The sequence below is a fragment of the Pogona vitticeps genome, chromosome 9 (assembly GCF_051106095.1).
Source record: "Pogona vitticeps strain Pit_001003342236 chromosome 9, PviZW2.1, whole genome shotgun sequence".
NCBI lineage: Eukaryota > Metazoa > Chordata > Lepidosauria > Squamata > Agamidae > Pogona > Pogona vitticeps.
Genome location: NC_135791.1, coordinates 20,397,263 through 20,410,171, shown reverse-complemented (window position 1 = coordinate 20,410,171; position 12,909 = coordinate 20,397,263). Strand labels below are relative to the sequence as shown.

General features: G+C 48.7%; 1 protein-coding gene across 2 annotated transcripts in view; it reads left to right on the top strand.

Moving 5' to 3' along the window:
- The first annotated feature begins 894 nt into the window (after positions 1 to 894).
- The window catches only part of IGLON5 (IgLON family member 5), a 136,033-nt gene continuing 124,018 nt past the window's right edge, over positions 895 to 12,909 (top strand). The window contains exon 1 of one of the 2 annotated variants that reach the window (XM_072980366.2): positions 895 to 1,055. In XM_072980366.2, the coding sequence (XP_072836467.1) occupies positions 992 to 1,055 (64 nt within the window). In that variant the 5' untranslated portion in view covers positions 895 to 991. The remainder of the gene's footprint in view (positions 1,056 to 12,909) is intronic. The other variant, XM_072980367.2, reaches the window with a different exon arrangement.

Here is a 12,909-nt window from a genome sequence, read left to right as displayed (position 1 = left end):
GCCGGCCCCTTAGCCACAGGCAGACTGTGCTCTCATGCTTAAGATGGGAAACGGAGCTCTTTTAAAATTATTTTTTCATGTTTTAGGAATTGAGGGTGGCAGAGGGGGGGGCAGAGCACAGGAAGGGGAGAGAGCAGACAGTGTGTGTGTGTGTGTTGGGGGGGGGGGGGAAAGAGTGTGTTCACTAGGGAAAAGGGGCCGAGGCTGGCTTTGAAAGGAGCCATGGGGGGGGGCAAAATCGGAGGTGTTGAGATGGGGGGGAAGATGTTGGAGGGGATCCGACTGTCGAAAGTGAGAGGGGGAGCCGAGAAAGCGCTTCCCTGGCGTAATTCCCTTCCCTTTCTTGACTCCCCCTCTCCTTTTTCCCCCCATGATCATTTTATTGGAGTGGAGGGGGTTGCCAGAAGAGTGGTCCAGGGGAGAGGAAATGAAGGGGGAGCCACCTCGCCTGGCTGGGATCTCTCTGGGTTTCCCTGCTCGTGTGTATGTGTCTGTGTAAAGGGGGGGGGGGGAAGAGAGAGAGAGGATGCTCTCCATCCTCCCCCTCCTCTTCCCCAGCATTGCTGCAGTAACAAAGAGCCCCTCATAAATCAGCCCCCCCTCCTTCCTCGGCCCCGCCCCCAGCCTCCTCTCCCTCACCCCCCCATTGGTGCTGCCCCCTGTCTGATTTGCATGCCTGGCCCTTTCCCGAGCCATCCCGGCTCCCGATTGGCTCTGGGGGGGTGCCGCCCCCGTCTCTGCCCAGCATTTTCAGAGCCCCCCCCTCCCCGGAGCGTCCTCTCCCCCCCCCCTCCCCAAGTCCCTTCCCTCCACAATACACTCTTCTCCCCCCCCCTCCTTATGAGATGCAGCAAGGCTGGCGGTGGGTTGGAGGCGAGAACCAGCCCCGTCGCGCTCCCGCTCGCTTGCGCTCGCCCTCTTCCCGGCGGCTCCCCCCCCCCCCGCCCAGCCAGAGCATCCTTGACAGCCTTCTCCGGGACCCGCGGGCAGCATGAACGGCCTCCTGGTGCTGGGCGCCCTCCTCTACCGGCTGGGGATGCTGTTCTTCTACCAAGGTACCGCAGTCCGTCCTGCGCCTGTTCCGGATGGAGGGTGGCGCGGCTTTTGGATCGGGGGCAAGGCAGCGGCTCCGGCAGCAGCAGCAGCAGCGTCGGGGGAAAGAGGAGGAGGAGGAGGAGGAGTGCGCGGACGGAATACCCAATGCGTACCTGGGTGCGCGCGCGAGGAGGTGGGGGTGGTGGTGGTGGCGCGCGTGTCTGCCTCTCTCTGTGTGTGTGCGCGTGTGGATGCGGGCCACCGAGGCTCACCCCCCCCTCTCTCGTTCCGACGTGCGTGCTGGATCCGAGGGACCCCCTCCACGATCCGAGCCGGTGACGGCGCAGCCCGCACGACGAGGCGCGTCTGGGTTTGCGTCCCACCAAGATGCGCGTCTGTGCCTGCGTGTCACAGACGTACACGGCTGCGTCCCCCCCCCACCCCCACTTTTGGTGCCTGATCCGTCAGGGTACTTGGGGGGTATATCTGGACTTCTGGAGTTGTCCCCTATATAGGCACGTGAGGGTTGTTTCCTCCCCGTCTCTTCCCCCCCGCCTCATTTTTTGTACACTCTTGCACACCTATTCGTGTGTCCTCTTCTGGTTGTCACCGACGCGTGCCACCGAGACCCAGATTCCGCCTCCTCCGCCCCCGGGAGGTGTCACAACAACGGCGTGCGGGCTGTATGGATGTTGGCAACCCCCCCTTTAGAAACATCTGGCTAGTGGTGGTGGTTGTTTTTTTTTCCTGTCGAGGTGCCTCCTGGACCTTGCCTTACACGGGTCTAGAGATGCGTGCGTGGAGACAAGTACCGCCGGGTTTTTTGCACCCGCGTCTCTGCCGTCGGGGGCGGGGCGGGGGCGGGGGTCGCGATCCGGCTTTCCCAAGATCTGCAGAGGGGGTTGCTCGGTGGAAGGGAAAACACAGGGCGCCCTGTCTCTCCCGCGGTGGAGAGAAACAGGAGGAGATGTGTGTACATGTTATTCTGCTGAAGGATGGCCGTATAGGAGGAGAGAGCAGGACGGGCAGCATGAATGAGCGGGTCTGTGTGCGGGTGGAGGGAGGCGTTTGTTTTGTGCGGGGATCAAGGGGGGAGTGAAAAGGGCCACGGGTGTGATGGGTCTGCGTGCCGCGTTCATCGGGCTGGGTGGGGGGGGGGAGAGAGAGAGAGATTGGGGAGAGGTGATGATGTCGTTAATAGCGCTAGTGAGGACGACCAGCGTTTTCAGAGAGGTGTGTAGCCCGACAGAAAAGAGAGATGGAAAACAGCAAGAGGTACAGTACAGAGAGGTAAGGCAGCGGGGATCGCTTGGGGAAAGTGAAGCTTGGAACCCTACGCTATGCACACTTGTCTGGAAGTCGGTCCTATTGAACTCCATGGGACACGGATTCCAAGAAGACGCCTTAAGCTTAATGTCTTTTCTTCGCTCGGGGGCCTCCTTCTCTTCTCTGCCACAACACCATCCTTTGAGGTGTGTGTGTGTGTTCATTTCACAGCCAAAGCCCTGGCCTTTGCCGAATCCGGCTCCTGCTGTCATCGACAGGAGCCCATGTAGGCATCCTGCATCCATGGACCTTGGTAGGACTTGAGCAGTGGTATCAGTATCAACAGAGATGACCAGGATTCATATATTTTGGTGCAGCTTGTTGGCACCCTTTGGACGGCTTCAAGAGGAGGGCTACAGTGTTTCTGATCTGGCTGCTGGGAGCTGGGGTTTCACCCACTGTATGGACGCTTGCGCCGGTTTCTTGGGGTGCCGTGGTTAGCTTTATGGAACCTGGAACATTGTAAAGCTCTGGAAAGAAGTACAACAGTTCAGTCCCATCCTGTCTCTAGCAGGGACATGACATTTGTATCACATCCAACTGGTGCTCGGAGGTCTACTGCCTCTGAATGGTGAGGTTCCATTTTGGGTTTCCTTCTTCCTGGCTACCTGCCATCAATGACTTTTCTTTAATTGCCCTGTTTTTCCAATCCATCAGAAGGCCAACAGGCATCTTATGCTGTGGTAGCGAATCCCATAAATTAGTTACATGGTCCTTTCTTTGCTCTTTCCTGAATCAGCTGCTAAACCATTTAATGGAGTGGCTCTGAGCTTTTTGTGCTGCGCAAGAGAAAGAGAGAGAGATTTCTCTGTTTCACAGATGCACCCGTGGTAGGAAGTGTGAATACTGGAAACCTATCTCAGAAGTTTGTACGTAATTGTGTCATCATCATGTCTAGGATGGCGCTGGAGTCTTTAGTAATGTTCAGTCAGCAGTATTAACTACTCACTGACTAGTTCTTTTAGGAAATAGTTTTGATTTCTGTGGCAACATAAAGGTGAACAAATGTCTTGAAGCATCAGTTTTGGCTCACAGGCCCTTACATCGGATGATAAATTCCACCATCTTTAAGTGGCCACAACACTCTTGGGTTTTTATTTACCTGTTTTTTTGTTTTTGTTTGCTATAGAAGAATAAAATGGTTAACTTTCTGCAAGTCTAAGCTGGATCAAAGCTTCCTTTTCCTGCCAGGTTGGGTTTAAGAGTTTGACTTCATCTCTAAGATGGAGATGCGTCCAGGATCCGTCCACAAACCTTGCATTTGGCCAGCGAGGGCTCCGACGTTGGCTTCCTTTTAAGAGGGACATTCCCATTGGCTGGCAGTGTGGCATCATGGATCGGCCAATCATTTTGGGTTGCTGCCAATGGGGTGGTGTCACGTAGATGAGCCATTTCATTGGCAGAGCTGGGCCTGCTATTCCAACAATGACCTAGATCAGTGGTCCCCAACCTTGGGCCTCCAGATGTTCTTGGACTTCAACTCCCAGAAATCCTGGCCAGCAGAGGTGGTGGAGAAGGCTTCTGGGAGCTGTAGTACAAGAACATCTGGAGGCCCAAGGTTGGGGACCACTGACCTAGATGATCGGTCATTGTTGGAACTGATACACGAGTTTGCATGTGCCCTCATATGGTTGGTAGGATTGGTTCAAAGCAATGGGATCAAGCTGACGACGTACAGACCGATGACACGTCAAGCCCAGGATCGTCCAGTCAGACTGTAAATGGCACTCTCCCAAATTTCTGAAGTTAGGTCTGCTCAACCTTTGGATTGGAATCCCTTTCTCCTTTGGGAATGGATTGTGGCTTAAAGCCAGAAGTCATACCTTGAGTAATGGCATCACTGTGTCCTGTCCTGAGCATCTCTGGACAAATGCTTTGGGTTAGCAAGTGATGAGGGATGGAGACCATTTGGTGGATAGTTCTGGTCCAGCCAGATGAAGAAACTGACCCTGTAGAGTAGTGGTCCTCAACCTTGGGCCTCCAGATGTTCTTGGACTTCACCACCACCTCTGCTGGCCAGGATTTCTGGGAGTTGAAGTCCACGAACATCTGGAGGCCCAAGGTTGGGGACCACTGCTGTAAAGCAGTGGTTCCCAACCTTTATTAAGTCATGAATCCCTTTTTAATGGCCAAGTAGCCAGTGACTCTACCACCACGTTGGCATAAAAAGGCATTTTTAATGGGGAGAAGTCATTCCTTCTCAGACAGTACAGGCTTCTTTCTCCCCCAAAGGGCCTGTTTCTCATACATGTATGCTAACTTTTATATCCCGCCCTGAAAGGTCAAGGAAGAAATTATTTAACAAGGGCTACAAAGATTCGGTGACCCGTGACCCCCCCCCAGAAAACACTCCGCAACCCCCTTGGGGCTCATGACCCCAAGGTTGAGAAATACTGGTGTAGAACATGGTTTCCGGAATGCTCACCACTTTTTATAACTGGAAATGCTCAAGACTGAACGCAAGTCATCGAAAGAATGCAGAAATAATAGAACGTGCAGAATTCTGTTACTGATCTCCCCCTTATTTGCTTATTCCATTTTTATACTATCTGAGGAATAACCTAATGCAATAGCTGTTAAAAGAATTAATACTGGTGGTAGGAATAGTAGGAAATAGTGGTAGAAATAATGGTGACTGTGATGTTGAGGATGATGATCATAACGATGACTGTATTAGTGATGGCCTAAATGAAATTTCTGGTCCCAGCTGGAGACAAATCATTAAATCAAATGCTGAATGGTAAATAAAAACGTAGGCAAGTTCTATGGATTTAGTAGGTCTACTCTAAACAATAACCTCGTCCTGGTTGGAAACATTGGTATCTATGTGGTTAAGAAGAGATATGCAGTTATCTGGGAAATCTGGGGGCTGTAATTCCAAAAGCAGCAGCAGCAACATCAACAACATGTGCACATATCTTGAAGTAAGCAGACTGTTAGGATGCTCATTTGGCGCAGCAGCTGGGGCTCGGATCTTGACCTGGACCTGGAAGGGGCAGCCAGACTCATTAGACAAGTGGTTCCCAACCTTGGATAGCTTAGGTATTCTGGGACTGCAGTTCCCAGAGGCCTTCACCACCAGCTGTGCTGCCTGGGGTTTCTGGGAGTTGCGGTCCAAGAACATCTGGGTTACCCAAGGTTGGGAGCCACTACATCAGATCAACCATATGAGAAACAAAGGAGGCTGGAGAGTGGCCCAAGGCATAGCATGTTGATGGGACCCAGGTGTGAAGGTGATGGATTTGTGAGAATCTTGTTCCAGGCACCCTGAAGTAGGACTTCTGTAATCCATAGTCTGAGCCCTTTCGTAATAGTCCCCCTCTGTAACAAAATCCTCAACTCCAACCACAGAATCATAGAATCATGAAGTTGGAAGGGGCCTACAAGGCCATCAAGTCCAACCCCCTGCTCATTGCAGGAATATCAACAAAGCAGATCTGCCTGGTGATTATCCAAGTTTTTCTTGAATGCCTCCAGTGTTGGAGCTTTCACCAACTCCCGAGGTCACTGGTTCCACTGTCGGACTGCTCTAACCGTTGGGAAGTTACGTGCCCAACACCTTTGCCATGAGCCTGGATGGAACCACTAGAGAGAGGAAGGAGTGCAAAGCAAAGCTTGGAAAAGTTACTCCTTGGTCAACAGTTCCCAGAAATCCTCAGCCAGCATGGTTAATAGCTATGCTGTCTGGAGGATTGTGGGTGTTGTAGTTTCCCCCCACAAACAAACAAAAACCACAGACCCCTTTTCCAAACAGTATTTGCTCTTTTCTTTGTGATAACCCTTTCAGTCATTGTAGAGTGAAATCATATTCTCTTTTTTAGTTCCCCAGGCTATGAGGTTGGCCAAACCAAACAATGCCTTTCTGACTTCCCAGACACAGAGGGAAAGCAGTCAAGATCATCTCCCTTAAACATATCCCACTTCCGTGGTCTTGAGGAGGCCTTTTGGCTAGAATCACACTTCCAGGGAGACCACCCTAGAATTCCCCACTTTTAATAGTTAGGAACGGCCTGCGGGCTCTAGTCTAGATGTGTTCATGTTCAATTTGTAGCTGTCTGTTTTGATAGCAAAGCACCTTGTCGATCATTGCACCTTTCCCACAACAGGAACACTAACACAAAATGTATGAGATCGAGCTGTGTAATGCATTACATTGGGGGTCATACTGGGTGTATGCCCTTTTTTTTTTTTTTAAATGCCAAGGCATTGTGAAGACTGGCTTGGGTCTGGGACAATAGCGGAATCTTTTTCTCTGTAAGTTTTTAGCTGAAATAGATTTCTTTTCTTTTTTATATATAATTTGTGGAAACAGCATTGGGACAACAGCCGTATAACTAGGAATGGGGCTGAAAAAATATTCCCTTAGGTATGTCTGTGGTGTCATTGGTATGCATTAGAGTTCAGTATGATTTCAAACTTTCGGGTTACTAGGAAAGGCCAGGAAATTGAGTCCGTTAACTTTCCACCTTAGAAAAGCAAAGAACAGAATCCCCTTTTCTCTAGGGAGTAGAACAGGCTGAGCTTATTCGAGGAAAAGAAGAAGGAAAAAACGTTTCTCTTTTTCCAGCAATCATTTTTAAAACCAACAAACAAACCTTGAGTTCTTCTCGTGTTGAAGGTGGAAAAAGTGGTTCATTTTGATAAATTCTTCAAAGAAAGAAGGAAGGAAGGAAGGAAGGAAGGAAGGAAGGAAGGAAGGAAGGAAGGAAGGAAGGAAGGAAGGGAGGGAGGGAGGGAGGGAGGGAAGGAAGGAAGGAAGGAAGGAAGGAAGGAAGGAAGGAAGGAAGGAAGGAAGGAAGGAAGGAAGGAAGGAAGGAAGGATGGATGGATGGATGGATGGATGGATGGATGGATGGATGGATGGATGGAACTGAAGTTCTCATTACATGCATGTTGGCCAAATCCTTTAGGTATGGGTCTTCCCAGAAGCCTATGTTGCACCTGCCTGCCATATTGGTATTAAAGGCGAAGAGCCTGTTTCAAGAAAGAATTAGCAGTCCTAAGTCAGCACTAAGAGTTTGACTACATGAGTTGTTTAACCTGCTGTTTGAAGCACTGCAGGGATGGGCTGATGCATCCTTAAAGATGGCGATCAGATGATGTCTTTGCTAGAACATACCAAAGCATTCCTACCCACACCTTTTTGGCCCCTGTGAAGAGGTTTCTACTTTTATGGTGCAGGTAGGATTGCTCTGGTTTGGATCAGTCCCAGCACATGTGATTGCTGGGACCGATCCAAAGCAAGCCTTCCTCTTTCAATTTGCCAATATCCTGAAGTGGCTTAATAAGCAAGCCACTTCAGGATACTGGCAAATCAATAACTTCCCCTGCTCAGCAGACGGCAAGAGAGCTGGGGAGAAAAATTGTTTTCGGCTGTATGTAAAATATAACTGTTTTGCTACATTACTTATAATTTTTTTTTCCTTGCCTTGCCTTAGAGGGCCAGCCAAAAAACTACCTGCAGTCAAATCCTCTGCCATTTCTGGAAAACAAATCTAGCAACTGTTTGATGATAATAGAGAGGTGTGTTTTGATTTCCATCCAGGTGGTTTCATCTGATAGTTTAAAATTCTGTTCCAGAGGACTCCTGGGCTGCCTGGAACTTTATCTTGAGGTCCTTCCACTGGAAGATTGGTAGACCTTGAAATACATCTTTCTGTCTAACTTTAATCTTCCCTTACATTGTCCAGTTGCAGTGTTGTGTATGTTCTACACAATGGGTAGAAGCTAGCTTTTTTCTGCTATGGCTTGGTGCTGTTCTGACTTTGAATCCCATAGGGTAACCAGGAAGCTCACCAGGCTTAGCCTGTGACTTACACAAACTGTGCATTGTCCTTCGAAACTGTATACCCCAGAGAGAAAATGAGGCTGTCCTACTTTGGGTACATCATGAAAAGGCAGGATTCTCTGGAAAAGACAATAATGCTCAGAATGTTGGAAGGCAGCAGGAAAAGAGGAAGACTAAATATGAGATGAATGGATTCCCTAAAAAAAGCCACAGACTTTTTGGAGATCACTCATTCATAAAAGCAAAGGTTCCCTTTGACATTTAGTCCAGTTCTGTTCGACTCTGGGTGGTGGTGCTCATCCCTGTTTCCAAGCCATAGAGCCAGCGTTTTGTCCGTAGACATCTTCCGTGGTCACGTGGCCAGCACAACTAGACACGGAACGCCATGACCTTCGCACCGTGGTGGTACCTATTTTATCTACTCGCATTTTTACATGCTTTCGAACTGCTCGGTTGGCAGGAGCTGGGACAAGCGATGGGAACTCCCTCCGTCACATGGATTCGATCTTACAACTGCTGGTCTTCTGACCCTGCAGCACAGAGTCTTCTGCAGTTTAATCCGCAGTGCCACCACATCCCTGCACTTCTTCATAGAGTCACCATAAATCAGGAGGATCCTGGATGGCACATAACAGCAGAGGTGCTTCTGAGGCAGGTACATAGATGGGTTTTTCTGAGAAGACACAGGCTTGTGTAGAAAGCAGGTGATAGCCAGAGTCTTGTTGGGAATTTCTGTGTCTGCAGCTAAGCATCTGCAGGTAGTTATGCTCTCTTATGCTGTTACACCACGGGATACTGGCGACCGGCTGTAATTTCAGCAGGTGGGGTTGAGAGAACATTATTGAGCTGTAAGGCCCCTCGTTGCCTGCAGCCTGCTGTCCTTCACTGCAGGGAAGTTGTGATGGAGTTGTTCTGCCCACATAACAGAATGGGGTGAGGCGGTGAGGTGGCAGGATTGCTGAGGCGATTGAATTAATGGCACCTGCAAACATGGCAGTGACGATTATATTTTAGAGAGTACTTCCTGTGCATGCAAATAAAGCAGAAAAGAGGTATGGACTGGGATGGGATCTCCTGTGCCAGAGGTAAAATGGAAGGGAAGATTGGCCCCTGCGGGCTGGAATGGTACGATCCACAGCATCACTTCGGGGCATCTCCCACCCTATTCTGCTGACTCTGGCTTTAGGGCCTGAAATCAAGTCATCACACAAGAAGGAAGTGGTAGTGGAAGGGAACATACCATGGCCTTTCAAGGGGGTCATATTTTTGGAATACCTTTCTTCAATGTTTTCACACTGCCAGAATGGAGCAGCTTCCTATTTTCCTGAGATTTTAGGGCCAAAACCTGAGAATGAAGGAGAGGGTCTGGTGGCAACACAAAGGTTTTGGAGTGTGTGTGTGTGTGTGTGTGTGTGTGTGTGCATGTGATGAAAAAGAGCTTATGAGTCATGACAAGGGCCCTCCCTTCTCTGTCTTGCACCAAATAACACATCCAACACATGTCCATGTGCTCAAAGATTCTGTCTGCATTCTTCTCCCCTTCACCAAAGCATTTGATGTTGTACAGATGCAGCTCATGAACAAGTAATTCACACTGGAGACAAAGAAAGCAACATGGCACACTACAAATAAATGTTTCTTTCTCCTCCCCCCTCCATGCCCAGTTACACATAACACCCCAGACTTGTCACCCTGCCTAGAGACATGAGATTTAAACCAGCATTTTCTGGCTGCCATATAGAAATCCTTCAAAAGTCATCCCTGCCAGAGATGGGCACGAACTGCCAAAACAGAAATTCATGACAGTTCGTACGTTGATCAAACATGTGTTCAGAGCTTCCCAGTCCTGCCTCCTCTGCCCACTCAGAAGCTGTGCCCTGGCTTCTCTCCTCTGCCTCCTCTGTGTGCTGCCCCTGAGTGGGCGCCTGTCAGAGGAGGCAGAGTGGGAAACGCTAAATACCTGTTCAACCAACATATGAACCAGCACTTTGTGCCCATCTCCTACACCTGTCAGCATCTTCCCATCCCATTGTGCTATTTGGGAAAGACTTGGACCAGGTGTGTAGTTGTTGACTGACTAGCAGCCTCTGTGGACTTCAGAAGCCTGTGCCCATCAAAGAACCTTCTAGCTAGTCATCAGTTTTCCTCTCACAGGGTGCTGATGGACCTGCTCCCAGCCTCTGCTGCCGCTTCCCGAAGGTAAACAGCCAAAACTGAGATTTTCTCCCATCTTGTGAGTGGCTGGTCACTCTGTTAGGCGCAGTGGTCCCCAACCTTGGGCCTCCAGATGTTCTTGGACTTCACCTCCCAGAAATCCTGGCTAGCAGAGCTGGTGGTGAAGGCTTCTGGGAGTTGCAGTCCAAGAACATCTGGAGGCCAAAGGTTGGGGACCACTGAGTTAGGGGATCCAGATGCAGAGCCAGAGGTCAGGAGTTTGATTACTTGGTATACTTCCTAGGAGTATAGCTTTGGGCAAACTCCATGATCCCATGGCACCCCCTCTCTCTCCAGAAGAAGGGAAGGGCATACCGTTCCTGAGTATTTCAGAAAACCCTGAAAAGGGTCACCATAAGTCAGAATAGGCATGCCAGTACACAATTATTATTTCTTATAGATTGCTCTGTAGTGATTTCCAGCAGAGAACCATTCTACCGCCTCCTGCTGGTGTGTAGGGGTTGAGCAGTCCATTGAAGAAGCTGAGGGAAACTTTCCACATGCAGCCTCTGACAACTCTGCCTTTTCCATCTCTTGCTGAAGCGAAAGCAATTATAGGTCTCTTAGAAGGGCAGATATGTTGTTGTCGTTTATGCCTGTATGCAACTCCATCAGTCCAGGCTAGAGGGTCGTTCATTTCATTTCCATTTTTTCTAGCCGTAGGCTTTAGGCCCTCGTAATATTCCATTTGCAAAGAGCAGCTAAGGGGAAAAAAAGTGTTCGGATACAAAAACCCCTGGCTGGGATAAAAGCAACCAAGAGGTTTTTTCTGTTTGTCAGCGAAATTTTGAGCCCCAAGTGGAATAAATGTTCCTCCTTGCAATTAATGGGATACTCTCGTGCGCATTTTCGATGGAACCGTTCACCCTTTGCACGATGCCTGTCTCGAAATCCGCAAGGTAACAAGACGTTATTTCGCAAAATGGGCTGGAAACTGTTAAACGATGACGTCGGGAGAAGAAAGCAAAGAGATCTCTTGTCTCCTGAGAACGAGGGAACTGTAATCACGGCCGTGCATCTTCCCCACGTCCCGACAAAATAAAAATAAAGCCCATATCATGAATAAAATAGAAACTCCACATGCAGGAAACAAAACTTGGCACCAGAAAAACACAGCATTCTGGGACTTGTTAAATTATGCAAACTGAGCAACTTATTCCACTTAATTCTTCATATTGCATAATGAATTGTGCCGTTTTTATGATGTTCGCTCATGTATTATGGTTTGGCTAGTTAATGGGGAAGGGCAAGAAGTGATGAAGGAAATGAAAGCCTTTTTCATGATTGCTGAAAAATTGCAGTCCTCTGCCTTCTCAGCATCGGGATTTTTAGCAGCTTTCCCTACACATACCTTCCAGTGCTAAGGGTGGGCAATAATACCGTATTTTTCTGTGTATAAGACCATATTTTTGTCTAAAATCTTTAGACTAAAAATTGAGGGTCGTCTTATACATGGAAGTAAGCAAGGAGAGAACAAAAACAAGTGGAGGGGAAAGCAGGGATCAAAGCGATCCTGCAGCACTTTGATCCCTTTCCCCCTACACTTGCTAAGCCCCACTTTGATTTCTTAATTTTGAATTGGAAAAGTGGGGACGGCGTCTTATACGCAGAAAAATATGGTACATCTCAGTGGTTTAGGTATCTGGCTGTGGAGCCAGAGGTTGGGAGTTCGATTCCCCCTTGTGCCACCTTGACAGGGGCTGGACTCAAGGATCCATAGGGTCCTTTCCATCCGTCTCTACAGTTCTAGAATAAGATGAAAATTACCTAAAATAATCTCCTCTTTTTAAAATGAGGAAAGCTACATTCCTGTAGCTGATTCTGTGTTCTTTTCCTGCACTCCCATTCAGTTGTGTGAAACACACATATCACTCTGTCCTTGTATATTTTTCTAATGATTTATTGGATCCGTTCATTACTACAGTATGTATCAGTTGTGCAATCATAGGTACATAACAGGAGTCATGCGAGATTCAACTGGTGAACAGTCTAGACCAGGGGTGGCGAACTTTTAGTATTCAGTTATGTTGAATTACAGCACACAGAATACCCAACTGGCATAAAGGAGTGTGGGAGTTGTAGTCTAACATATTTGTAGTGCAAAAGCGTCTCCCCTAATCTGTTCCTATACTGTTTATACAGGAGCCAGTAAACTCCCCATAGGAAGACCATAAGCAAATTATGAACGCAGCTATACCCTCCCACTCCCATTCCCCAGGAGCAGAGGTAAAAAGTTACTTTTTGGCACCAGGACTCTCAGAAAGCAAAGTAATGGTTGGTGGGTCCTTGGAAATCCGCAGTGGGAAGTCAAGCTCTTTACCTCTGGCTCTGCAGTCAGATACCTAAATCAGTGGTCCCCAACTTTAGGCCTCCAGATGTTCTTGGACTACAACTTCCAGAAGCCCTTACTGCCACCTCTGCTGGCCAGGATTTCTGGGAGTTGAAGTCCAAGAACATCTGGAGGCCCAAGGTTGAGGACCACTGACCTAAATGACTGAGCTATCCAGCCAGCTAATTATTATTGTTACACTGCTTTGAACTCTTGA